The sequence below is a fragment of the Phragmites australis genome, chromosome 6 (assembly GCF_958298935.1).
Source record: "Phragmites australis chromosome 6, lpPhrAust1.1, whole genome shotgun sequence".
NCBI classification, from domain to species: Eukaryota; Viridiplantae; Streptophyta; class Magnoliopsida; order Poales; family Poaceae; genus Phragmites; species Phragmites australis.
In genome coordinates this window covers 40,663,983-40,689,055 of record NC_084926.1, presented here as the reverse complement: position 1 = coordinate 40,689,055, position 25,073 = coordinate 40,663,983, and the positions used below count along the sequence as shown (strand labels likewise).

Here is a 25,073-nt window from a genome sequence, read left to right as displayed (position 1 = left end):
GATGCCGCAGGCCCCATCGCTTGGATCGGCCGCCATCGTCGCATGGACCGGCTGCTGCCGCTGCCAGTGGGTTGTCCTCCGCCGCTTACCAATGGGCTGACCTTTGCTCGAACGAAGGAGAAGAGTCGGCTAATCGAACCGCCTTGAAGGAGCAGCGGCAATATCCATACCACCCTTGTGGTTCTCGGGAATCATGGATTGGTCCCTTGGGTAGTATGAGAAGGTTGGGTTTTTTTGGCAAGCAGGTCCCTCGTCTCATCGGAGATGCTGCCCTACATGACGGCGGCGGCGAAGGCGGCGCTGGGGCGGGCAATGACGCCCACCGAGGTGTTGTGGTTCCAATACACGGTGGTGTTGACGAACTACCACCTCTACTGATGTAACATCCTCTTCCTCTTCGTTGTCTTCACACTCGCGCCGCTCCCCGTTGTGCTCCTCGAGTTTCGGGCCCGTCATCGTTGCGTCGTACAAGTTGTAGCCCCGGGTGCATCTCTCAACAACAGAGTTTGTCCGGTGCTACAATGAGGTCATGTGCGTCTTCTTCATCATCATCGGCTTACTCCAGCTCGTCTCCTACCCAACCGTCAAGGTCGACTCACCTCTTCCTTTCCACTACTGTTCAATGAATCTACGCAAAAAAAATTATTTGTCCCAGCGATTTGGGCAGATTCTACATAAGAGATCACGTTTCCTTACAGTTCCTTGTGATTAGATTCCCATATATGCGATCTGGGCGATGTGCCCATTTGATCTATATGTTCATAGGTGCGAGAATTTCAATTACATTTATCTGCATGTTTTCCACTCCTTTGAAAATTTTGTGATCTGGGTTTTTGCTCTAGGAACCCTTCTTAGATGTGTTCCACCTAGAATATTCCCTTGAGTTTACCTATTCTATCAATCAAAAGAAAGATTTCTCCTTTGATGCCCCCTGCATTTCATTCGTTGTGATACAGATTGTGTATCCATATAAAAATGTTTTTCTTGGATCAATGCAGATGGTAGGAATTCACAAGAGGTTGATACTGTCGTCGCTGGGGGAGATGACATGTCACGGCCCAAAAATCCGAATTTAGGCATTAAGCATGCATTAACATTAGGGTAGCTTTTAAATCATGTTTTGAGTATTTTAAAATGTTTTGAAAACGGATGTCTTTAGTTTATGCGCATTTTCCATCATGTATGCATTCGAGGTTTCCTAATCATCTCTGAAACTCTTTAGGAAAACCCAAATGCCTTGGTGGGGAAGAAGAAAGTAAAGAGGGGGAACTTAGGAAAAAATCAGCAAAAGACTACCATCGCAGTCTAACCGAGGTAGCCCACGGTCTGACCGCCAAAGGCGAGTAGAGCCCATTTTGCCTCTGTCCCGGGGTGGTCCGATCGCTTGAGCTCGCGGTCTGACCGCCACTGCTCAGAACCTCCACTTACAGCCATCGTCAAAATCTTATCATCTCAACCACCCCCATTCGTTCTTCCCCACCGTGAAAGAGAGAGAAGAGAGGGAGAGGGGAGGAGGATAAGAGAGGAGACCCCACACACACACACCTTGAGCTCACCAGAGGCTGGAGATCGAAGGAGGAGGTCATCCACGAGTCCCCTACGTTGTCCCCAAGCTTCTTTGTTGCTGGAGCCAGTCCCAAGTTGGAGGAGCGAGGAGAGCTCCACCTCAACCACCACGACATCCGAAGATCGACGGAGATGACTTCCCCAAGCTTCTCTAGGACTTCCCCAAGCTCATCCCCTTCATCCTTTCGCTGGAGGAGCGTTCATCACCCTCGATCCCACACACCACCCCAGAGCCTGATCTCCAAATTGGAGATTTCCCGGAGGGGATTGTTCCACTAGGAACTTCCCTTACACCGAGGTGAAACATTCCGTACCTTTTTTTCATCATTTTCAAGCTCGAATCAGCCATCGTCTCATTCAGGCCCGAAATTAACCGTAGCTTGGATCCTATCAGTGGAATTTTTCAAATCAACCAATGAATGTTGTCCAAACTACCCTAGAAGTACTCTACTAGTATCGTAGGATGTTTTAGTGCCCTTCATAGTCAAGACCTGGCCAGAGTCCTCGCCGACGACCTCGCAAAGTGATACCGACAGGCCCCCGCGGCCTGACCGCCACTCAAGCTGATCTGACCACCGATTGTAGTCTGGAACATCCGGTTAAAACCCTATATAGGGGTCAGACAACCACTAGGGCCGGTCTGACCGCCATACGGTGGTCTAATCGCCAGTATGCCTACGATCTAACCGTCATGCGCCATTTCTCTCTACAACGTCGTAGTTTGACGGCCAACCCTTCTCCAGTCAGACCACCATCTTCACATATCACATTGACCCTAGGTTCTCTTATCCAATGTTTAAACCTTTTATCGCTCAATCATTCGAGCATTCCTTTACAAATGTTTTCATAATCGTGCATTATACAAATTGTTTTGTATCATTTCATCACGCTTATTGCGATACATTCTTCTCTTTTAGTGATCGTTGAGCCAGAGTGTAACAGGTTTTTGCGAAAAAGGGTTTGATGTTAATCCTGAATTGAAGAAAAGTAGCAAGGCAAGCATCTAAGCATATTGCACCTTTATTTGAATTGAATGGAGTCTAAATTTATAAGTCATTGCTTCTATCCATCCGCATCAGTTGTAGAGTTTCCGAATTTGAAGGATATGGCATGATATATCGGGTTTGGTTATTGAGGATTATTGATTACATGAGATCATTCCTTTTACATATATGTGCAGGTTGATGTTGTAGGGTAGATGTGCCTTAAGTATAAATGCTTACACATAGATGTTAGATTGCTTACACATATGAATTTACTTAACCCTGTGGCCTACCCCTTACTAATGACTCAAATGCATAATCCTTGGATTTGAGTTATTTATATGTACCTATTATGAATTAAGTCTTGCAAGTACATTCGTACTCACACTGTTTTTTCAGGTTCTATCGGTGAGGAGTAGCTCGTATTTGGCTACTTCACGTCCACCAATGTAGATGGTAGGAATGAGTAGTACAAGCTACTCGTGTGTCGTGCTTTTGGGTGGAGTCTAAGGGCATATGGCTTCATCTAGCTTTTGGTGTTTATAAATATTAATCTTCTGCTGCGTAGTTTCTAGTTTGGTTAGGAGGTAAATCTATTATTTATCCTCCTAGATTTCTTTTGTTGTAAATTATTATAAATGATTAAATGCTTAAGAACTTATAATATAATTTAATTACTCTCTTTTTTTAAGCTGTGTTGTGATGTTGTATCTTGAAAAGGCATGTGTTTTGATCTTGGACACAAAACACGTACCGGGACTACCGGGATGTTATTTTGATTAATCATCGTGGTCGTGATTAAGCAAATGATCATCCTGATGATTAATTGAAACACTATTTGGATGGTTCCTTACATGACGGTGCAGTTGCTTGCGTACTTCCTGGTTTAGGACTATCTCAACTACTGGATCCACTGGTTGCTCCACGGTGAGTGGGGGTACAAAAGATTAATCGCGTCCACCATGAGTTCACGGCTCCCATTGGTTTGGCAGTGTCATACGCGCACTGGGCTGAGGTGCTCTTGCTTAGCATCCCCTCCTTCGCAGGGCCTGCCAATGCTCCTGACCATATGATCACATTCTGGCTTTGGATTGTACTCTACCAGGTGGAGGCCATCGATACACATAGCGGGTAAGGAGTTTCTGTTGCTTTTCCCTTCTATGGAATACTTTTAAGAATTTGCGACTGCTGATTTATCGTACTTTTTGTAATGATGTGTGCGGCATTGTATGATTTGGCAGAGATTAGTTTTTTTTTTTTTTGCTACTGATGGATGTATTCATGGGTGGAATTGGTGGGTGATTGTGATGTTAGCTGCATGTCACTGACCATGATTTGCTGGTAGTGCTGAATGGAGTTGCTTCTAGAGGAGATTGTCAGTGATTGTAATGTTAGATGAATTGGATTATTGGACTGAGATTGACATTTGTATAATTGATTTATTAGAGAGTTCTTAGCATGTCTTTTACTTTATAAGGTTTTCTAGGAATTATTTTTCTTTATCATCTACTACTTTGATAATGATCAAGTAATGAAGAACTATAGAGCATAATTTTAAAGTTGGCTCTTACTCTTCGGGTTAAGAAAAAAAAAGAAAATAAAAGATCAAAATTAAACTTTGGTTCAATTTTGGAGCTGTAGTTTCAATTTACTTAAGGTCAATTAGACTTGAAAATCTGTACCAAAAACACGCTTAGTGTTTGTTAATTATCATTTCACCGTGCCAAGAAAAACATACAGCATACGATTCCTTAATGCAATGGTTAAAACAATATTAGTAAAGATTAGGATAATCTGAATAATAATGTGCATGTTTACTACTATGTATGAGAGAAATGGACAGCTAGGAAGAGCAATAGTTTGCTTAGTTGTAGTTGGGTAAATTCAGCATTCACTTATTCATTACTTTGCTACATCTTCACCTATAGACTCCTGGTATGTCTACCGGTGGACCTTTTGGTGGCAATTACATTGCTTGATTTGTATCTTAGTGGATGGCAATTTGCTTTTGTTGTTTATGTTGGACTTGTCTAAGGAATTGTGAATGTGCCACATTTATGTATTGACCGTATCAAGAGTGCCTCAACTCATGTCATGAGTTGGAGTATTGTGACCTTGCGATGCAGAATATATAATTTTTTTTGTCTTTTTTGATAAAAGACATACTCTTTAGTGCTTCATTTTTTCTTATCTTGTATTAGGCATGAGATGTTTCAAAGATAAATTAGTTATGATATTATATTTGCACGTGACTATCTATTTAATAATATATTATTTTTATTTTGAGAAAAACTATATATTACTAGTTGTATCGTTCATTTTTATCTTGATACTCTAAAACCATATTAGAAATCGTAGATGTACGAAAATTGCGTGTCTATGTCACACGTGAATGGTTACTTAGTTTGTACTAGTTGGCAAAGAAAATGTGACTTAATGGTCATCGAATTTTAGCAACACCTGCTTTTTGGTGACGATTTGTACCACATCAGTTAGGTAATGCTAATCTTCTAGTGCGGTGTGGAGACGTGAGAGTAACATTTTATCGATCAGAGTTTAAATTTTAGCACTCATAATTTACATATATAAGTATTTTCAACAATAGTATTTATATATAGATATATGATAGAGATTACTCGTATATGTAAATATAGGGGGCATGCGTAGCGGTGTTGGTTTGTGCATCTTACCTTGTAAGAGAAAAACGATAATCATTCAGCATAAAGAAGCACGAATGGGTTGACCCCGTGTGCCGTGTTGACTTTCTGGGTGGGGCCTCCGGTGAGGTGAGTCCAGTCCATTAGCATCTGCATCCCTCACCGCCACTCCGGTAAAACAGAGAACGCTGGAACCCAAACTGCCCCGGCAACGTTGACTCCGCGTCTCCGCTCCTCGCATACCTAACCCCACCTCCCCGTCCCCCACGCAATCCAAACCAAGAAATGGCTCCACCTCCGCACCAAGGAGTCGTCGGGCTCCCCGCGGCGGCGCTCGCGCTCCTCCTGGCCGTCACGGCGCTTGCGCAGCAGGAGTACGAGGCGAACGCGCAACTCAACTGCTATGGCAACAACGGCAGCTCCGTCCTCGGCTACACCTGCAACGCCACCTCGGCGTCTTCCCCGCCGCCCTGCGACTCGTACCTCGTCTTCCGCTCCTCCCCCCTCTACAACACGCCGGTCCTCATCTCCTACCTCCTCAACTCCTCCGTCTCCGCCGTCGCCGCCGCCAACGCCGTGCCGACGGTGTCCCCGCTCGCCGCATCCAGCCTCGTGCTGGCCCCCGTCCCCTGCGCCTGCACGCCCGGCGGGTACTACCAGCACAACGCCTCCTACACCATCCAGTTCGCCGGCGAGACCTACTTCATCATCGCCAACCTCACCTACCAGGGCCTCACCACCTGCCAGGCGCTCATCGCCCAGAACCCCCGCCTCGGCAGCCGCAACCTCGTCCTCGGGAACAATTTCACCGTGCCGCTCCGATGCGCGTGCCCCTCGCCGGCGCAGGCCGCCACGGGGGTCAAGCACCTGCTCTCCTACCTCGTCATGTGGGGCGACGACGTGACGACCATCGCCGCGAGGTTCCGGGTCGACGCGCAGGCGGTGCGCGACGCCAACAGCCTCGCCAAGGACGACATCATATACCCCTTCACCACGCTGCTCATCCCGCTCAAGGGCGCGCCCACGCCAGACATGCTCGCGTCCCCGGCGCCGCCCCCCTCGCCGATAGCGCCACAGGCCGCGCCGGCGCCGTCGAGTGGGTCAGGAAGCGGGAGGTGGGTTGGCGTTGGGGTCGGGGTCGGTTGCGGCGTTCTTGCGTTGGTGGCCGTTCTCGGCCTGCTCTTCTTACGGGCCCGACGCCGGCGCCAGCGCGGGGATGGGGAAAGCGGCCGTCCGGGGAAGGTGGTTATCGACGTGTCCTCGTCGGCGGAATACGGCGCCCTGGCGTCGGAGAAGCAGACCACCACCACCACGACGTCCTCGTCCTCGTCGGGGACGAGGCCGCTGGTGGCCAGCGACGTTCGCGTGGCCGTGGAGTCGCTGACCGTGTACAAGTACTCGGAGCTTGAGAAGGCCACCGCGGGGTTCTCTGAGGAGCGGAGGGTGTCCGGCACGTCGGTGTACCGGGCCGTCATCAACGGCGACGCGGCGGCGGTGAAGCGGGTGGCCGGCGACGTGAGCGGCGAGGTCGGCATCCTGATGCGCGTGAACCACTCCTCCCTGGTCCGCCTCTCCGGCCTTTGCGTCCACCGCGGCGACACCTACCTCGTCTTCGAGTTCGCGGAGAACGGCGCGCTCAGCGACTGGCTCCACGGCCACGGCGGCAACAACGTCCTCCGCTGGCGGCAGCGCGTGCAGGTGGCGTTCGACGTCGCCGACGGGCTCAACTACCTCCACCACTACACGAACCCGCCTTGCGTGCACAAGAACCTCAAGAGCAGCAACGTCCTCCTGGACGCCGACTTCCGCGCCAAGGTTTCGAGCTTCGGGCTGGCGCGCGCGGTCACCGCGGCCGACGGCGGCGCGCAGCTCACGCGCCACGTCGTGGGCACCCAAGGCTACCTTGCTCCCGAGTACCTCGAGCACGGCCTCATCACGCCCAAGCTCGACGTGTTCGCCTTCGGGGTCATCCTGCTGGAGCTGCTGTCCGGGAAGGAAGCGGCGTTCGCCGACGGCGACACGGGGGAGGAGACGCTGCTGTGGGAGTCCGCGGAGGAGGGGCTGGTGGTGGACGGCGAGGACGTGGAGCGTGGCAAGGTGCGCGCGTTCATGGACCCGCGGCTGCAGGGGGACTACCCGCTCGACCTCGCGCTCGCTGTCGCGGCGCTGGCGCTGCGGTGCGTGGCGAGGGAGCCCCGCGCGCGGCCGTCCATGGACGAGGTGTTCGTCTCGCTCTCGGCGGTGTACAACTCGACGCTTGATTGGGATCCCTCGGATTACGGAACCTCAGGGTCTTCGTTCGTTGGGAGATAGCAGCAATATTTCGTAGGAAGATCAACAGAATGTGGAGAAATTGGGATCGAATTGTGCTATGGCAGCCGTCAGTATTGTTCATGTGATGTACAGTACAATTCGATTGAGCCTCGTTCAAGCTGCAACATCAGCTATGTTGGTAGCCGCATTGGAGGATTTTTTCACGTTAAATCTCATGTTTCACAGATCCAAATTTCCGAACATCATATTAGTAGGAACTATGAAATGTATCATTCGTTTCGTCCTTTGTATTACATTTCTCCATAGAAGAAGAAAAATGAATCATCTGCCAGTATCTTGGGCCTCTGTACTCCTGTTGGTATTAATACATCAGCAATCCAAACCACCCACTGAATTGGCAGATCAGTTACTTTCAGTAAAATTTACCATCGCCTGAACAACCGAGTGATTCCTGGGCCAAAAATGGTGAGAACCGAGGAAGATGGAAGGTGTTTTTTTGTGCAATTTTGTTAGCATCCTTCACAACGAACACACCAATTCCACACCATGCTCTATAGATGTAGGGAGACGCTATGTTTCAGTCAACTGAAAGTAATCCTTTTTGCAGTCGACGAATCTAAACCGTTCGATTAGGATCCAAGCGCCCAAAGTTCATCTTCTACCTCCAGCCTTCATCTACCTCCCTATGCATTGCCCTCTCTTTATCTCTGCGATCAACTGTGCATTTGTTCTCGCTCTGCACTCCAGCTCCTATCTCTAGAGGCCTTCGCATTGGCCTAGCTTAGACGGGTTGTTGCGTTGACGCCCCCGTCCTAGCATTGTCCAACCGGCGGTCATCCACCTCCCGTGGTCGGTAGTGTCCCTGTTGCCTCGCCGCCCCCACCACCGCCACTTGCCGGCATCCCTCTAAGCCTATAGACCCTCTTGACACCCTAATTCATTGTCGGCGACTGAAATCTCGTCAACCGTAAAGAAGCGGGATTTCAATCACCTGACGTATAGGAAGTGTGAGAAGCATGTTTCCAAATTCTCACTATATACAAAGTACTTGGGATACAGATCAAGAAGAAAATGAATTGGAGTTTGGGGAGAGCAGTAGGCTAGGAAGGAGAAAGTGTTAGAATTAGAGTTTGGGGGTAGGGATAGCAAGGGGAAAGCCTTATCTTCTTGGGCTAATTAGATCCATGCTATTATAATTTTATCGGCTGTGAAATATACTACTATAAAGGTCAAAATTTTGTAGACATGGCATCACGATTTGCTTTTTCTTTGAGATATGCTATTATATTAAGTTTCTGGACCAAATTATCCTCTTCTTCCTTCTCTAGCACTCTAAGCCCCCTGGCCGTCTGCCTCCTTTCCCTCCTCTATGGCCCGATCTGCCTGAGGTGCCCCTGTCATCGTGGATCTCGCCGCGCCATCCCAACCCTCTTCTCCCCCACCCTCCTGGAGAGCTCCTTCCTCCATGGCAGTGAACATGAGCAGATCCAGTAGAATGTAGAAGGTGAGTGTCACACCCGATTTTAAAGGAAACAACGAGATGTATTCCACATGTATACCAGAATCAAGTTTTACATACATGCAGCGACATCATTAGTGATAACATAAACTGTGTCTTAAATAACGTAAACAATCCTTACAAAAGGACCCGAAGGTCTGAAAGAAAATACTAATAAATCTTCAAATGGCAGCGGAACACCCATCCATCCACAGGCGTTGTCCGGGGGAAACACCAGCCTAGGACATGGTCTTCAATCAACGCCTTCTTCCTTCTAGGAATCAGCGTCCTCGCCCGGGACTTCCTCGAAGACTTCACCTTCTGAGCAGCATCCGAGGGTAGGGAAAAGGCAAGCGTGAGTACATAAAGTACTCAGCAAGTGGAGGAAAAATATGACATGCAGGCTATTGACAAGGAAAAGTCAACTTGGGGATTACTGCGACTATGCTCAGCTAAACCAGACTCAAACAAACTAGCAATCCTATTTACTAGATTTTTATTCCAACAATTTAAGAACATAACTCATCGGATTCCATCCGACCACCAAACTCACCAGATATCCCATATCCGGCTACCGACTCATCGGGGAGTACCACCACCCGACTACCCAAAACCAACCCTTAAAGTTCCCATCTAATCCTGAAGAAGTCCAAGCCGCTCTTGACCGTGAGCACGGCTGATCGATCAGTTATTTACTCTGCAGAGTTTGCACACTTTACCCACGAGTCGTGATTCCTTTTTTGCCTTACACTTCCGGGGTGTATGGCCGGGGTCTCACTACAAGGCTGTTACAAAGTATCTCCACATCTATAAGCACCCACTGAGGTTTCACCGCTAACAGGGATCCCATCCTCTGCAGAGGCCCCCTCTTGTGCCACTGAACCAACCATTGGTGCGTACAGAATGCGAAGAACACTAATTACTTAGCCAGGCCGTACCCATATAGGCCTCATGGTTGTGCTGTTTTGCCAGGTTACAGGCTCCAAGAACCGGTCCTTAGGATCCCACACAGGAACGTACACAACCCTGCTGTGTAGCTCCCCCACATACTAGCCATCCAGTTAGGATCCCTAAATTCAAGTTACTACAAGATTATCAATTCTCCCAAGTACTTGTTTCATAGTTATTAATCAAAGTTCATAATAATTCTAATCCATGACTGCACTAGCATGACTACCCTTTTACAGGACCCAAAAACCCCAAAAGAGGCTACAAGGAATGGCCATACAAATTCTAGTAAACCCTATCCATGGGATTCAAAATTAGACAAGCATGCAACTAAGGAAAAATAAACTATAATGATCTATGGTTAAATCAAGGTGATCAAGGACACTTGCCTTCGTAAGTTGGCTGCTCAGAATCTTCGAAAACTTGGTCTTGAATGCTGGCACTCTGCTCTCCTCCTAAAGCCGAAGCACACACCGGAAAGAAATAACAAAACAGCTAAATACAACACACTAAACAGGAGAAACTAACTCTAAAAAGGCTAAGAACGGAAAGTACACGCTGCTACGATCTCGGGAGCGCGAAAATCACCTAAATCGGAGTTTGTATGGAAAAGTTACACTAATTCTACTCTACAGGGGCTTTTCTGAAAGATTGCAAGGACTAAATTGTAAAAATAGAAAGTTCTAGGGGCTTAAGTGCAAAGTTCAGGGACCTAAACATAATTACCTAAAATCCAGGGGCCTAATTGCAATTATCCAGAACTATCCAAGGGCCTATATGCAAAAACAGTGAAGCCTAGGGGTCTCCTTGCAAATCTCCCTAATTTCCGAGAATAGGTGGAATTCTTATCATACTGAAAATCCTGATTAATGCGCAATGCTGACGTCACAGGCTGACTGGGCTGCTGACTGGGCATCCAATGCTGACTTGGCTCTGCCACGTAGGACAGGGACATCCACGTGGCGCGCTGATGTGTCTCGGCTGCTGACTGGGTTTAAGAGGGACACGTGGCGGCTTTCTACTGGGTTGCGAAAGGGTATTTTTGCGATCTAATCAGGAGCGTTCAAAGTAGATCCGACGGCTGAGATGGTTCGGGGGGGGGGGGGGGGGGAACAGGCCGGCGGCGATCGGAACACGGCGCCGCCGCCTCGGATCTCGCCGGAGGATCGTCGGAGACAGGCAATCTAACGCTACCGGCCGCCAAACTCTTCGGGAAAAGGCGCAACCGAACGGGGAGGGCACGGGGAAGCTCACCGGGGGCTTGTCGACGGCTTGGGAGGTCTTGACGGCGGTGGGTAACGACAATGGTGGGCGGCGGCGCTCGGAAGTGGATGGGGACCCGGCTGCGACGGCGAAGAGGCGAAATCGGCGGGCGCAGGAGCTTCCTGGAAGACAAGCGATGCCGGAGAAGGGGTTAGCTGACCGCGGGGACCTTCGGGCGATGCTAGCGACGGAGGAGGGCGGCGGAGATTACCGGCGATCGGTGAGAGCTTGGTTCCGACGGCGGAGATGCTTCGACGAGCAGCAAAACGAACTCCCCACGGCTTGGCGAAACTGGCGGCGTGCTCGGTCGCGGAGGAGAAGGCTTGGCGCGGCGGATTGCTCGGCGACGGCGGCGGCTATGGCGCTCGGCGAGCTCGGGTTTTCTTGCGCGTGTGCAGGGGGAAGAAGGCGGCGCTGCTGGGGATATATAGGCGAGGGCGGGCGCAGGCTGTTGCGGGGCGCAGCGCGTAGGGCGGACGGCGCGGCGAAATCGGACTCGGCGCGCGGCAGTTCGGGATCGGTTCGGATACGGGCGCGGGTTGTTGCGGGGCGCGGCGGAGACGATAGAGCTGACAAGCGGGTCCCACTGGTTAGCGACGCGGACGCGGGGCGGGCTGGGCCGGAAGCAGACGGCGCTTTGGGCTGGGCCAGAGGAGTTCGAAACGGGCGTCACAGTGAGCCGACCACCACTTCCGGCCGGCGAAGAGGACGACACCCCAGGTCCATCGTGCTCCCCTTCGTTCTTCCCTCTGCACCCCCAGATCTGGTGGAGATCTTGACGAAGGCGCGCGGAGATGACTGAGGAGCGGTTGTACGTGCTTCTGGGCGAGGCTGAGGTGGATGCCATCAAGCTCGCATGTGTCTTCTAGGGCTGCATTGAGGAGCTCGCCCAGGAGCTCACCAAAGAGAAAGAGGGAGAGAGAGAGGTCGCCTCCCTAGCAGGCAATGGAGGAGGTCTTCGGCGGCAATGCATCTGACAGGCATGGGGGCACATCTAGCGGACGTGAAGGAGCTTGCAGTGGCCATGGAGGAGAGGAAGATGGGGGTGGTTGTGGAGCACCTCGCCGGCATGGCGGATGGCTGAAGAAGGAAAGAAAGAGAAAAAGGAAAGGGAAAAGCGGGAGGAAGAAGGTAAGTGCAATATGATCTGAAGTTCTTCATGGTCGCATATCTAAACGAAAAATGCACTCTCGCGTTGCATGTCTACAATTTCGACCAGAGTAGTGACATATTTTAAAACCGATAAAATTGTAATGGAACGGATCTAATTAACCCTATATTCTTCTTCTTATGATGATGATTTCCTCTATCTAAAATTGCATTTGACGATAAGTGACACATTTTCAGCAATCAGGAGGTGCCCAGTTCTCCAAAAACATGCTTCAGCATGAGGGTCGTAGCAACGGAGGACTCAGAAGCAATAGTTTCCCGCAACTTGGGTCTTGTGTTACGAGCAGCTGCCATCATTCAGAAAACGGGTTGCTCTAACTCATTCGCTTACTGAATAGGATTTGTGCCTAATAATTTCTCTCGTCCAAAACTATGTTGGTTCACTCGTTTATTTGATTCCTTACATCACGGTTGTGTGATGATATCAGCTTAGCGCTGTAATTTATAACAATTATCGGTTCGATATCTATGCGGAGGTTGAGGCCGATATTTTATTTCGATTATCTAAAAAAGTTCGCTTACTCAAATATAGCAAACTCGTTAAAAAAAAAAGGAGAATAAAAGCACTGTCGGAGCCCAACGAGAACAAACTAGGCTCCGGCCTCACTTGGTCCAGTAAATTTTTTGTGGAGCAAAGCCTAAACTTGCTATGCATCAACCCAGCTTGTTACGCATGGATCCAACTAGCTACGTTTCAAGTCCAAACTTGTGCTCTGATTCGTCAGCTGCAACTTGCTCCACATCCACTCGACCGCATCATCCCCCCCCCCCCCCCCCCCCCCCGGGATTTGCTCCGCCACTGAATAAAAGCAAGGAGACCACGACGACGGAAATGGCAGACATGCCCTTCCGGTCCATTGGTTATTGTCCTGTTGTATCAGTGCACTTTGACTATTGATTTGGTGCATAATGATATGTATTTATCCATGGAAAAGGAAGCGTTAGGTTCCTGAATGATATGATACTGACAAGAGACGTGTCTTAAACTTCATTGATATGACATAGCGTGACGATTTAGTATGTACTTTTATCAGTACGTTTTCCACATACATAAAGGAGCACAGCAGGTAAGCAATCAATCCAGCACTATACTATGAGCACCAAGAAAGCCATATTCTTCCTCTTGCGCGTGCATCAGTCATGCATCCGTCCAGTACTTTTTTTCGATAATAAAACTTTATTAACTCTTATGACAATGGTCATAACAAGTAAGCATAACCGTATAAAAATTTATTTCTGAATTTTGTATAACTAAGATACACGTAGTCCGAAAAACAAACAAGAACAACTGAAAAAAAAACAAAGAAAATCATCATCTGATAAGGAAAACTCAAAACAGACGATATTACCATGATTGATTCATAATCCGAAGCGTAAAACCTCAACTAACGAAAAGCGTTCTGACTTTGGAACGCACTTGTTCCCGTTTCCCTCTCTGCCTGCCAACCAGCAGAGCGGAGCCTAGCTTCCATGCCAGTGGCTCTTCTGTCTGACTGGCACAGGGACAAGCGCGTACCAGTGCCTTCTTCATCCTAGCTTGGTGTGGATTTTTCAGCCCCGTTCTGATGTCCGACCGAGACCGTGTGGATCGTCGTCAGACACACACATTTCTGCGCAGAATGGGGAGAAAAAGAGCAGCGGACTTGACGACACCACCAACTAGATTAAGGACCAATGCCTCGGCGCTTTCTTTCACACTCGTTCGTATCAGCCGCTGCCTTAGCCATTGCTCTTACGAGGAGAGGAAGAACGAAGAAATTTCGACGACAAGTTGATCGCCATTTCAACTGTTTCCCTGTCGACGTTCACGCAAGTTTCAAAGACAGCTGCTCTTTTCTATCCAGAGAGACGACTAGGTAGCTGGTCATGCAAGCTTGTTGTTATCCGCATGGTGCCTTCTGGCCAGATGAAGCCTTCGTATCGACCAGCAGGGGTCGAGATATGACAGATAAGGATGTAAGTGGATATCTAATGAGTAGTTTTGTGTCACTGTTTAGTTTATTTTTTTCTTAATTTAGTTTGGTGAGAGTGAATCTTACTCTTTTTTTGAGTTTAGGTCGAACTAATGATCAAAAAATACAAAAATTCACATCCATCTATCTCGACCGCGTACATAGTGTCAAACAAGTAAACAGTAAGTGCCGATCTGCCAATGACTGATTAGCGAGCAAGTGTTATCTCCCATGACATTTCTTATTGCTACCTTAGCTTACTGCCCTTTCGTCGTCCTCGAGTGTAGAAATAGAAACTTCCTCTCTGCTTCTCTGATCTCTTACGTTGACGTTTCTGTGTACCCGATCGTCCACTTGATCAACGCTAGCGATACCTTGCAGCTTGGACCCTGATGAGGGCAGTGAACCGCATGGCACGCAGGGGCATGCAGCGACTTCTTTCTGACCTGCGTACGTTGCTTTCCGGTGCAAGTGACGAACAAGTTGGGGTTAGGCTTACAATTCCTTGCTTGATCAGTGGAAAGGAAACTACCGTGAAAGCTGCGATTTGCTCAACTCCTTGGCCGGAACTCGAGTCTTCGACTACTCTTGGTTGTTTTCTTGGCAAAGCTAGATGTGTTGTTTCGTGGATTCTATGTAGTATTCAGAGAAGTCTGGGTGAGAAGTGGAACATGAAAAGCTCGGTTGCTATGTTGCCTACATTATCTGAATAGACCGAATAACCAACACAATTGCGAGGCTAAATGGTGAAAAAATTTCTGTATACACCAATTTTAGGGTCCATATAATACTTAAAAGTACATTATATTTGCGTTACGTTTTTAATGTTCATGATAAAAAATATAGTTATGTTTATTACACAATTACAATAGTTCCAACTAATCTACACAAGTGTAATTTAGCGTTCATTATGTGCTCTAAACTTTGTTAACGGTGATGAAAGGATTGTGGGAGCAGATGGATTCTCGTTGCAGATTAGGCCATTTTTTCGGATTTGTTACTCTTTGACTCCAAGTGATTTTATACGCATATATGTACACCCTTGTAGCTGCACAGGGTTGAACTGATGACTCTACAAATCTCATGCTCTGTAACTTTATAACTGTATTTGCAATACACTTCTAGTGATTATATCGAAATGTGTTTATTTATTCTACAATTGTAAGTTATTAGGAATCTACGCCGTTAAAAACTGATGTTGATTATGCAATTCAATTTTGTTGATGGTAGTGAAAGGGCAGCTTCTGGGAGGCGTAAAGGCCCGCATTACAGAATGTCATATATATATATATATATATCTTCACCATGTCAATTTCCCGCTAGGGCTGTCCATGTAAAATCTATATTGATCAACAAGAGGATTTAGGCCTCGTTTGGTAGAGCTCTGGGAGCTGATTCCGCGCTGGAATCGCTCTCAGCGCTGCCAAACGGGCTGGTCGGGGAGTGATTTCGCATGGGAATCACTTTCCGTTTTGTATAGCGAGGTGAGAGCTGAAAAAACTAGTTTTCACCTGATTCCCGACTGATTCTCCTCGATTTTAACATAATATTCTCTCAAGAATCACTTCCACCACTAGCATACCAAACGATTTTACAAATAGAATCACTTCCACACTACTTCCACCACAGAATCACTCTCACCACAGAATCAGAGCTCTACCAAACGACCCCTTATAGTCATCCCCTCCTGAATTTTTGATTTTTCTGTTTCAATGATTTTCTCCATACAACTATAACAAATGTAATTTTTATACCTAGTTAATCTACAATGTTAGTCTGACCCCAATCCTTGTCTGTTTCAAACAATTAGTCAGATAAAAAATTATAATTCTTCAAGAATAGTCATGGAAATTTTTAGCTCTGCAAACACAAGGAGGGCCTTTAATTTCACTCGGTTTTATATTGTTTACATTGATATAGTCTTAAGCTAAGATTTTGCTAAGTTGACTGAATATTCATTTTGATGTAGAATTTGATATCTACACTTCGTACTGATGGCAGTTGGTTGATTACTACTGATTGCATAGTTGTCGGATGGGACAAGTACTTATTCTTCGCTGAACATATAATTACTGTAGTGAAGTCAGTTGTGGGATGAATATTTTTTTTAACGGACTAGCATGAGATTTGCCGTTGTGTAGATATTGATATAGAAGGGCGTGGGATGAATTTTTGTATTAGGTGAGAATAAGATTCTGAGAAAAACGACATTTGCAATTTGGCATTATACTAGCCGGTTCGGTACTGTAGTTCTTTCATTAATCCGTCCATCGGTCCTTGGCCATACATAACGTGAGATTCTTCATGCTTGCAAAGTCGCAGAAAAAAATATAAAATCAGAAGCAGAAAAAGGTATTCATATATCAGAAAGAAAAAACAATAAAACCATTTTTTTCACATTCTTGTAATTTTGCAACTACTGGATTATGTACTAAGGCAGACCACACACATGCATCCTTTTTTTCATGAGAGTCCTCCCGTTTCCTAAATCTACTAAATCATTGCTTTAAAAAAAATTGAATAAATCATTGCAAGCTTTCTAAGGCTCACACAAATGGTTTCCAAAAAGGAAAAAAAAAATGAGACCACAGCCTATTGGTTCACTCGGCATCCTCTAGAATGATGCTCAGCGCACGCTTCAGACGCGTCCTCGTCGTCGCGGCGGCGAGCTTCCTGTCTCTCTTCGCCGAGCTCAGCAACACCCCGAACTCCCCTAGCGTCTGCTCGTTGAGCTTCTCGTTGAACAAGTCAGCGTCCTCGGTGTCCTCGCGCACCGGCATGACGCGCACCTTCTTCTTGCCATGACTGCGGCCGCCGCGGCGCCGGGGCTTGCTGGAGCTAGACGCGATCGCCGCGCTCGCGCGCACGGCCAGCGCGGCCATGTCGGCGCTCGACAGCGGTCGCCCGAGCATGGCCGCCGGGAGCACGAAGTATATCTGCCCCGGCCGGAGCAGCTCACCGAGGGCCAGCGCGGGCGGGTGCTGGTTGAAGTAGAGCGCGTCGGAGTTGCACACGAAGAACGACGACGACACCATGTCTCCGCCGAGCACGTCGGAAACTGCAACAGGGGAGGACGGGAGCTCCTTCAGTGAGCCGTTCGCGGCTATGATCATGGCCGGCGGCGGAGAGGCCGGCTGGTGCACCTGCAGCGAGAGGCTGCCTCGGTGGATGCAGCAAGAAAGCTTCAATCCCATGGAATCTTGCGTTTCTGTGTGTGTGGGGGGGGGGGGGGTGTCGAGCCTTTTTTAGTGCTTTGGAATTTGGGTGTGTAGATTGAAGGATGGGTGGTGTATATATATAAGAAGAGGTTAGGAGTGAAGGGGAAAGGGAGACATGATTTTTTTAATTTCAACCCTTTCTTCTTGCTCAATCATGTAGATGCATGTGCAGAACTTAGTTCCTTTCTTTAGTTGCAAGTCTCTCTCTAGCTTGGATCAAGGGTGGTGGTGATGAATGCAGTGTGCACACATGACAATATGACACGTGTGGACCAAAATTCTATTTCCTGTACTCTACATATATTCCTACGTGCAGACTCTGTGCTTTTTTAGTACATACCTATATGTTTTGTGCTAATTACAACATGTGGAAAACATAAATGATTTTCAATTCGTGTAGCCAACATTTTTAAATATCGGTTATTAATTGTTAGCTTTAGCAATACTTACATATATTGGATATAAGAAAGTAGTAACACACGTCGATTTATCTTAGAAGATAACTTTGTAGTATAAGTATTTTTACTTCGATCAATCTCTGTCAGCTTGTTTTTGTTTGCTCATCTCTATGTGCAAAATGCTGACTTCCTATGGTTTAAGATAGAAATTGTAGAGCAGAAAGCAGAAGGCTACAGGACCAAGTTATGGTGTGAGCGCTGACGCCGAATGTCACTATATTTGGGCACGTGAGGAGAACAGCTCCGAATATTTCTGTACCAAAGCTCTCCCGGGTGCAGAGATTTCCATTTCATTTTAATTTTTTTACTGATAAAAAGACCAAAATTTGTGAAATTTTAATTATTTTTCGTCGTATACTTTGAAATAAAATTCTAGAACTAAACATTTCGTTGCCCTTAGACTCCTGAGGGGAGGCAACAACCGGAGGCTCACTGTGGGCCCGACATGTCAGCCGCTCGCCAGGCAACTTCCTCTTCCTTTCCGTTTCCCTATTGGTCCCGGGATATGATGCGATGGCGTTGCATCAGCGCACACGTATGCATCGGATAGCCTTGCACAGTTGCACGGCATCCCAAGCCGCACGGACTCGGACTTTTCAGCGCTAGCCGAGTAGCCGGGGTGGGGGCCGTCGACGTCAAGCGCCGTCTCGATCGAACTCCCGAGGTCCTCCTCCGGCTTCGGACGGCGACGCCGGCCGCAATGGCAGTGCTCATGCATGCCGGAGCTGACACTGTCCATTCCTACACAGAACGCTGGGGAGAAAATTGCAGCGGATTCCAGAACGCTGGGGAGAGAATGGCGAAATTTCTGACGACTACAATCAAGCTGATCGCATTTCAACTGTTCCCGACGAAATCTGCGTCGAGGTTATATTCATGATTTCAAAGACAGATACTCTTCTCTGTTCAGGTCTGATTGCTTAACGCATGGTTTCTGGCCAGATGAAGCCTGCATCAGTAGCGAGCTTGCAGGAGTACTTGAGATATGGTGGGCCTCTGCGTGTGCCGCTCTATTTGAACCATCCATGCGTATAATCCGGTAATAACGCAATGTCAAACAAGCAAACAAGCCTCCCATGAAAATATTGAGCAGGAAATATCTCGCAGCCATCATTATTACTATATAGTTGGAAACAACAGAATGAATCTTTATGCATACATGTGGAAGATGCATGAGAATACATGTGATGCTATAAAGATGCATGTGACACTACAAGGATGCATGAAAAACCATATATACTTATAAGGCTAATAAATAAATGTTCTCTCGACTACAAAGAATGAGGACTACAAAGAAGGAGGACAACCCACAAGGAAGAGACATCTAAAAACAAACAGATCAATCTAGTTTATAGATAGCTTTCAAGAGCACTTTATCACCTTAATGTGTGTAGTATTCTCACCTTAATGAAACTCTATAAGACAACATCTCTGTTAGTGAATTAGCTGCTGTAAGGAACTCTATAAGACAGTATCTCTGTTAGTGGGAGTTCTTGAAAGAAAAAACCGTATGTAACTAGATATAAGATAAATATAAATGATGTAATTGAAAACAGGCAATCGAAAATAGGGATGGAAACGAGCCTCTCACGAGCTCGCTTTGGGGGCTCGGCTCGGGCTCGTAGCTAGCTCGAGCCGGCTTGACTTGACTCGCGATCCAACTCTGCTGAGCCTGCCTGGACACGGACCACGACACGGAGGCATTTGGGCGGCTCGTGCCTGTGCTCAATGCCGGCCAGCTCCCAGGGGACACGATGGCAACGCATGTCACGCGGCTGCAAGGCGAGCTGGCAGCCGGCATGGCGCTGCACCATGTCATGGTCGACGGCCGGTCTGCAGTACGTGTGGAGGTTCTGGAGGCATGGTCGGCGGCCGGTCCGCGGTACGTGTGGAGTTCCTTGAGGCGTGGCCGGTGGCGTGCCACGGGGAAGGGGTGTGGACGCGGCCGCCACGCTGTCGACGTTTGATTGCTCGGAGATCAAGCTTCTCGGCGGCGAGGAGCTCGCGAGGAGCATGCTGCAGAAGTACGCGCCCAATTTGGCAGTGCCCATGCTCGATGCGGAGACGATGACCGCGCCGGTCACGCGACTGCAGGGAGGGCTGGCGGTCGGCGTGGCGCGGCACCATGCCGTGGTCGACGGCCGGTTCGCGGTCCGTGTGGAGGTTCCTAGAGGCGTGGTCGACAACGTACCGCGGAGAAAGGGGTGCGGACGCGGACGCGGACGCCGCACCGCTGATGTTCGACTGCGCGGCGATCAAGCTTCCCAGCGCGTGAGGAGCGTTCTGGAGTCTGCGATGAGGGCTGCGACGCCTCTCTGGCAGAGACACGGAGTGGCGGCGGAGCGCCTTTGGCTGTCCTGGCGGAGACGCGGAGTGGCGGCTGGCCTCTGCCCTTTGGGACCGAGTGTTGTGTCGGTCAAGTTGAACCGTGGAACCCTAAACCGTAGCACGTGTGAGCTGGGCCTCGGACGGCTGGTTGGCTGGGCCAGCTCACGAGCCAACGAGTCGCTCCGGAGCCAGCTCAGGCTTAACTCGAATTGACGTCAAGTTGGGGATGCAGCTCGGACTCGGTTTGTTTGCCATTCAAGTTGAGCTGACTTGTCAGCCTTGAACTACATTTTCAGTCCTAATTAAAAGTAATAAAATTTATGAGTTTTTTAAGGTAGACTGAAAAAAAGAAGGGAGAAGAATGGAATGTTAGTGATTTAATAGAAAGTAAGGCCTTAAAACAACTTGAAGATTATATAAATTACTAAAATAGTAAGGAAAATATTAATATTAGATTCATAAATTATAAATCAAAAGCTATGGATGATATAGACTTAGTTATATCATAATAGGATGCTGATGAAAATAGGAGATACAGTGTATCTAAATTTATGAAAAATAGATTTAGAAAATGAGATGAAATATTATAAAAATAAATTAAAAACCATAACAGAAGAATATGATAAAACTATGACAAGCCAATAGCTAGGTTACCAGAAAGAGAACTCTATTTTTATATAGAACTATTTAGACTACGAAGACAAAAAAGCGATAAAGAATTCAGTGAGTGCCGATCTGGGGGCGCAGTTTACTGCCGATGATTGATCAGTGAATAAGTGGCGTCATTTGAGTTTCTAATGGCTACCTCGCCCTCTACTTCGCCCCTGGCCGTAGAAATAGCAGCTTCCTCTCTGCTTCTCGCGTTGACGTTTCTATACCTATTCGTCCACCTGAATGTACGTACATTTCTAGCTGCTCAGACCTTATTTGGGGAAGTGAGTAAACCGCAGGCTAGTGACTTACACTTAGAGCATCTCCAAGAGCCCTTCTATCCCACCCTTTATCCCATCCTCCATCTATTTTCTCCAAAAAACAATCTCCAACAGACTCTTCAATCCAACTAGCTATTTTACAGAGCACGCCATTCATATCACCAAACACGCGAGATGTGGCGTGCATCTCCCTCCCACGCCATCCTGCTGTAGAGACCAGAGAGGCCAACAGCTAGCTTTTGCTTCAAAAAGTTATTTCTTCTCTCTCTTTCATAAATTCAAAAAGTAATTTTGTAGAGCTCCTAAAATCACAACAATTTTTATACTAATAGAATAAATAACAAAGAATCCATTTTAACTAGTTCCCACTAAAAATAGCTTACAAATTTTAAATGAAAAATCTCCAAATTTGACTATTTTTGTACTTTTCTTGAATTTTTAGGGCACAAATTTAATTCCCAAAAATTAGGTAAAATTCATTAATATTCATATAAACTAATGTACTAATTTATAAAATTATTGACAACCCTAAGTTGCATAGTGTTTTTTTAAATATTGTTAGTTATAGAATACTATTAAAAAATAGGAGAGAGAATATAGAAGATAAAATATGGATGTGCTGTTGGAGTGATGGAGTAATATGGAGGGAGAATCTTTATAGATGGCAATCCATATGAGAATATAGATGATGTATTATAGATGTTCTGTTGGAGTTGCTCTTACTGATTATCGACGAACTTGCCGTCCTTGATCCGGCACAGCTGACGAAGTTGGGGTTAGAGTAACTGAAGCTTCAACGTACTTCATTTTTTTGCATGAAGTAAATATAATTTTTATGTATGGTTAATCTGCACTGTTATTCTGTTGATACGAGAGTAAGCGATAAATCATGCTTTGTTTTGGTTAGATAAATAAAAATAGAGGTGCCTAGCTAAAATGGTGTTCCTTCACTAAACTTCAATCACTGCAGCAGTGCAGTGTGTGCGGGATGAGTATAAGGTGAGATACGATTGTGAGCAAAAGGAAATTGGCAGTTGTTTCGTTGTTTTGTTGATCGATACATCGGTCCTTTTCTACAATACAACCTTCATTGTAGATAGTGAAATTCCTGATACTTGCACATCAGTGAAGCGAGAAATCAGAAACATGGGAAGTATGAACATCAGAAAGAAAACCAACGAGACATTCTTTTTTTACATTCTTGCAGTTCTGCAACTAGTGGATTATGTACAAAGGAAGACCGTACATATGCAATTGTTTTCTTCAGAGTCCATCATATTTCCTAAATCTACCAAGCCAGCTTCTAAAGCCTAAAAAATGGTTTCAAAGAAGAAGAAAATGAGACCGCAGCCTATTGCTTCACTCGGCATCCTCCTGAATGATGCTCAACGCCCGCTTCAGCCACGGCCGTGCCGCCGTCGCAGCGAGCTTCTCGTCCCTCTTCGCCGGGCTCAGCAACAGCCCGAACTCCCCTAGCGTCTGCTCGTTGAGCTTCTCGTTGAAACAGCCAGCGTCCTCGGCGTCCCCGCTCACCGGCATGACGAGCACCTTCTTCTTGCCGCGGCACCGCCGTGGACGCTGCGTGGACGCGAGCGCCGCGCTCGCGCGCACGGCCAGCGCGGCCATTTCGGCGCTCGACAGCGGCCGGCCGAGCATGGCCGCCGGGAGCACGAAATATATCCGCCCCGGCCGGAGCAGTTCTCCGTGGGGCAGGGCTGGTGGGTGCTCGTTGAAGTAGAGCGCGTTGGAGTTGCAGATGAAGAACGATGACGAGGCCGCGTCGGTGCTGAGGCCGAGAACGTCGGAGACAACGACGAGGGGTGACGCCGGTAGCTCCTTCAGCGTGCCGTCGGCGGCGATGACCCTGGCCGAAGCAGGCAAGGCCGGCTGGTGCACCTGCCCCGAGAGGCTGCCTCGGTGGATGCAAGAAAGCTTCAATCCCATGGAATCTTGCGTTTTGGTATGCGTGTGTGGAGAAGTTTTGAGTTTTTTTTAGGTGCTTCGAAATTTGGATATGTATGGAGGTTGAAGGATTGGTGGTGTATATATAGAGAGCTAGAGCAGAGGAGGGAAGATTGGGACATTTTTTTTTTATTTCAACCCCTTTCTTCTTATTCAATTAAGCATATCGACATGCGGTACTTCATTTCCTATTTTAGTGAAACAAAATAATTGGTTTTCTGGTAGTTTGGGTTAAGAGCGTTGGTGATGAATGCACACATGACACAAGTGGTTAATTATAAGCCCTATCTTTTTATACCTTCGGATTATTTACTCTTTCTTTATGACCTAGATATTTTATGTTAGTTAAAGATCTAAGGAATGTGTTTTTCAATTGCGTGTAGGTGTACCCAATTTTTTTTAAAAAAATTAAGCTATGCATTGCCCTTGTAACACTTAGATTGGACAATTTTTTTAAATTTAGGCTATGCACATCTTCTGTACCATGACCTCGCGGCCCATCGTGCGGCCGCGGCGCGAGATGACTGGTGACGGCGAGCGTGGTTGAGCGCGCTGACGAGGCGGCATCCTCGAGTGACCGTCAATGGGTGCCGATATCACCCCAAGACAGAATATTGTGTGCACTATGATACCAATTGTCAGAGAACTGCCCTCACCAGACACAACCTGTTGTCAGACGGCAAGATAGAGCGATGAACTCATGCGACATAGGAACACAAGAGTTTTTGTTGCTACAGGAGCAACCGCTTTTTCCGTTGTTTTGATGCACGTGTATACACAAACCATGCAACAATTTGAAAGAGATAAAACCGGACATGATCACCATCACGCAGGGCGTGTGCATGATCCGAAAGACCAGGTCACGCCCGAGCCATTTCTGGCATGCCTAAGTTTATGCGTCGTGCACATGCTGCTTTGCACACGATCCTATAATGTAGGGAAAAGAATACAATGCAATCTTAAACTAACTACTTCATACACAGGATTTACTAACGGAGTGGCGGCTGGCCTCTGCCCTCTGGGATCGAGTGTTGTGTTGGTCAAGTTGAACCTTGGAACCCTAAACCGCAGCACGCGTGGACTAGGCCTCGGGCAGCTGGTTGGCTGGGCTAGCTCACGAGCCAACGAGTCGCTCGGGAGTCCGCTCTCGAGCCAACTTTTTTTTTATCAATTGGATCATCAACATCCAATCAAACAACACATGGATATAATAACCACAAAAGGTATCTTACACTTAGGAAACAATCAGGTAATTAACTTGAAGATATTGGAGATAGCTAAACAATTTTATTCTCTTCGATCATAAATAAGTGTCAATTTAGACATCAACACAATTCCTAAAATTCATCTTTAACTACTATTTCTTATGTCATATGTTTATAAATATAACAAAGTTATATTATTATAAAATTATTTTCCAGATAAATCTATCTGTATCATTTTTAAATATTCAAATTCAATACCTAAATAGTAATTTGTTGCTAAAATTTAAAAATATTGATTATATATAACTTAAAATGATACTTATTTATGAGTAGAGAGGGAGTACTATAAATCTCTAAGCTTGCATCAGCGTTTTTTTTTTGTTCGCTCACCTCTTTTTGCAAAATGGCACATGAGGAGAAGGTTCCGCTCCGAATATTTCCGTAGGAAAACTCGTACGCCCGTCACGACTCTCGAGTGGAGTCAAGCACCGAAGACTACATGCCGGGTCCACCCCGTCATGGTCCCACCCCGGGCTCGTGATGTGACGGCGGTGCATCGGCGCATACGCACCAGGTAGCCTTGCGCCGTACTCTAGAGGCCAAGACCCAGCGAAGTCGATTGCAGTGGACACGGAGTACTTTTCAGCGCTGCGGCTGGG

At 47.2% G+C, this 25,073-nt stretch overlaps 3 protein-coding genes and 1 pseudogene across 3 annotated transcripts; 2 read left to right on the top strand and 2 right to left on the bottom strand.

Annotated features, from left to right (window-relative positions):
- The first annotated feature begins 264 nt into the window (after positions 1–264).
- On the top strand, positions 265–3,684 carry LOC133923235 (very-long-chain aldehyde decarbonylase GL1-10-like; annotated as a pseudogene).
- A 1,679-nt stretch (positions 3,685–5,363) lies between these two features.
- Positions 5,364–7,829, top strand: LOC133922487 (protein LYK5-like). Its single transcript, XM_062367849.1, has one exon. The coding sequence runs from the start codon at positions 5,492–5,494 to the stop codon at positions 7,517–7,519; it is 2,028 nt and encodes a 675-aa protein (XP_062223833.1). The 5' UTR covers positions 5,364–5,491; the 3' UTR covers positions 7,520–7,829.
- Positions 7,830–16,650: 8,821 nt separating this feature from the next.
- On the bottom strand, positions 16,651–17,673 carry LOC133920671 (uncharacterized). The gene has a single exon (XM_062365267.1). It carries the CDS (start codon positions 17,503–17,505, stop codon positions 16,912–16,914), a length of 594 nt encoding a protein of 197 aa, XP_062221251.1. The 5' UTR covers positions 17,506–17,673; the 3' UTR covers positions 16,651–16,911.
- A 4,743-nt stretch (positions 17,674–22,416) lies between these two features.
- Positions 22,417–23,275, bottom strand: LOC133920670 (uncharacterized). The gene has a single exon (XM_062365266.1). The coding sequence runs from the start codon at positions 23,189–23,191 to the stop codon at positions 22,607–22,609; it is 585 nt and encodes a 194-aa protein (XP_062221250.1). The 5' UTR covers positions 23,192–23,275; the 3' UTR covers positions 22,417–22,606.
- Positions 23,276–25,073: the final 1,798 nt, after the last annotated feature.

What these genes read in the sequence shown, in the direction of transcription:
- LOC133922487 (XM_062367849.1), top strand. Translation starts at nt 5,492, where the DNA reads ATGGCTCCACCTCCGCACCAAGGAGTCGTCGGGCTCCCCGCGGCGGCG.
- LOC133920671 (XM_062365267.1), bottom strand. Translation starts at nt 17,505, where the DNA reads ATGGGATTGAAGCTTTCTTGCTGCATCCACCGAGGCAGCCTCTCGCTG.
- LOC133920670 (XM_062365266.1), bottom strand. Translation starts at nt 23,191, where the DNA reads ATGGGATTGAAGCTTTCTTGCATCCACCGAGGCAGCCTCTCGGGGCAG.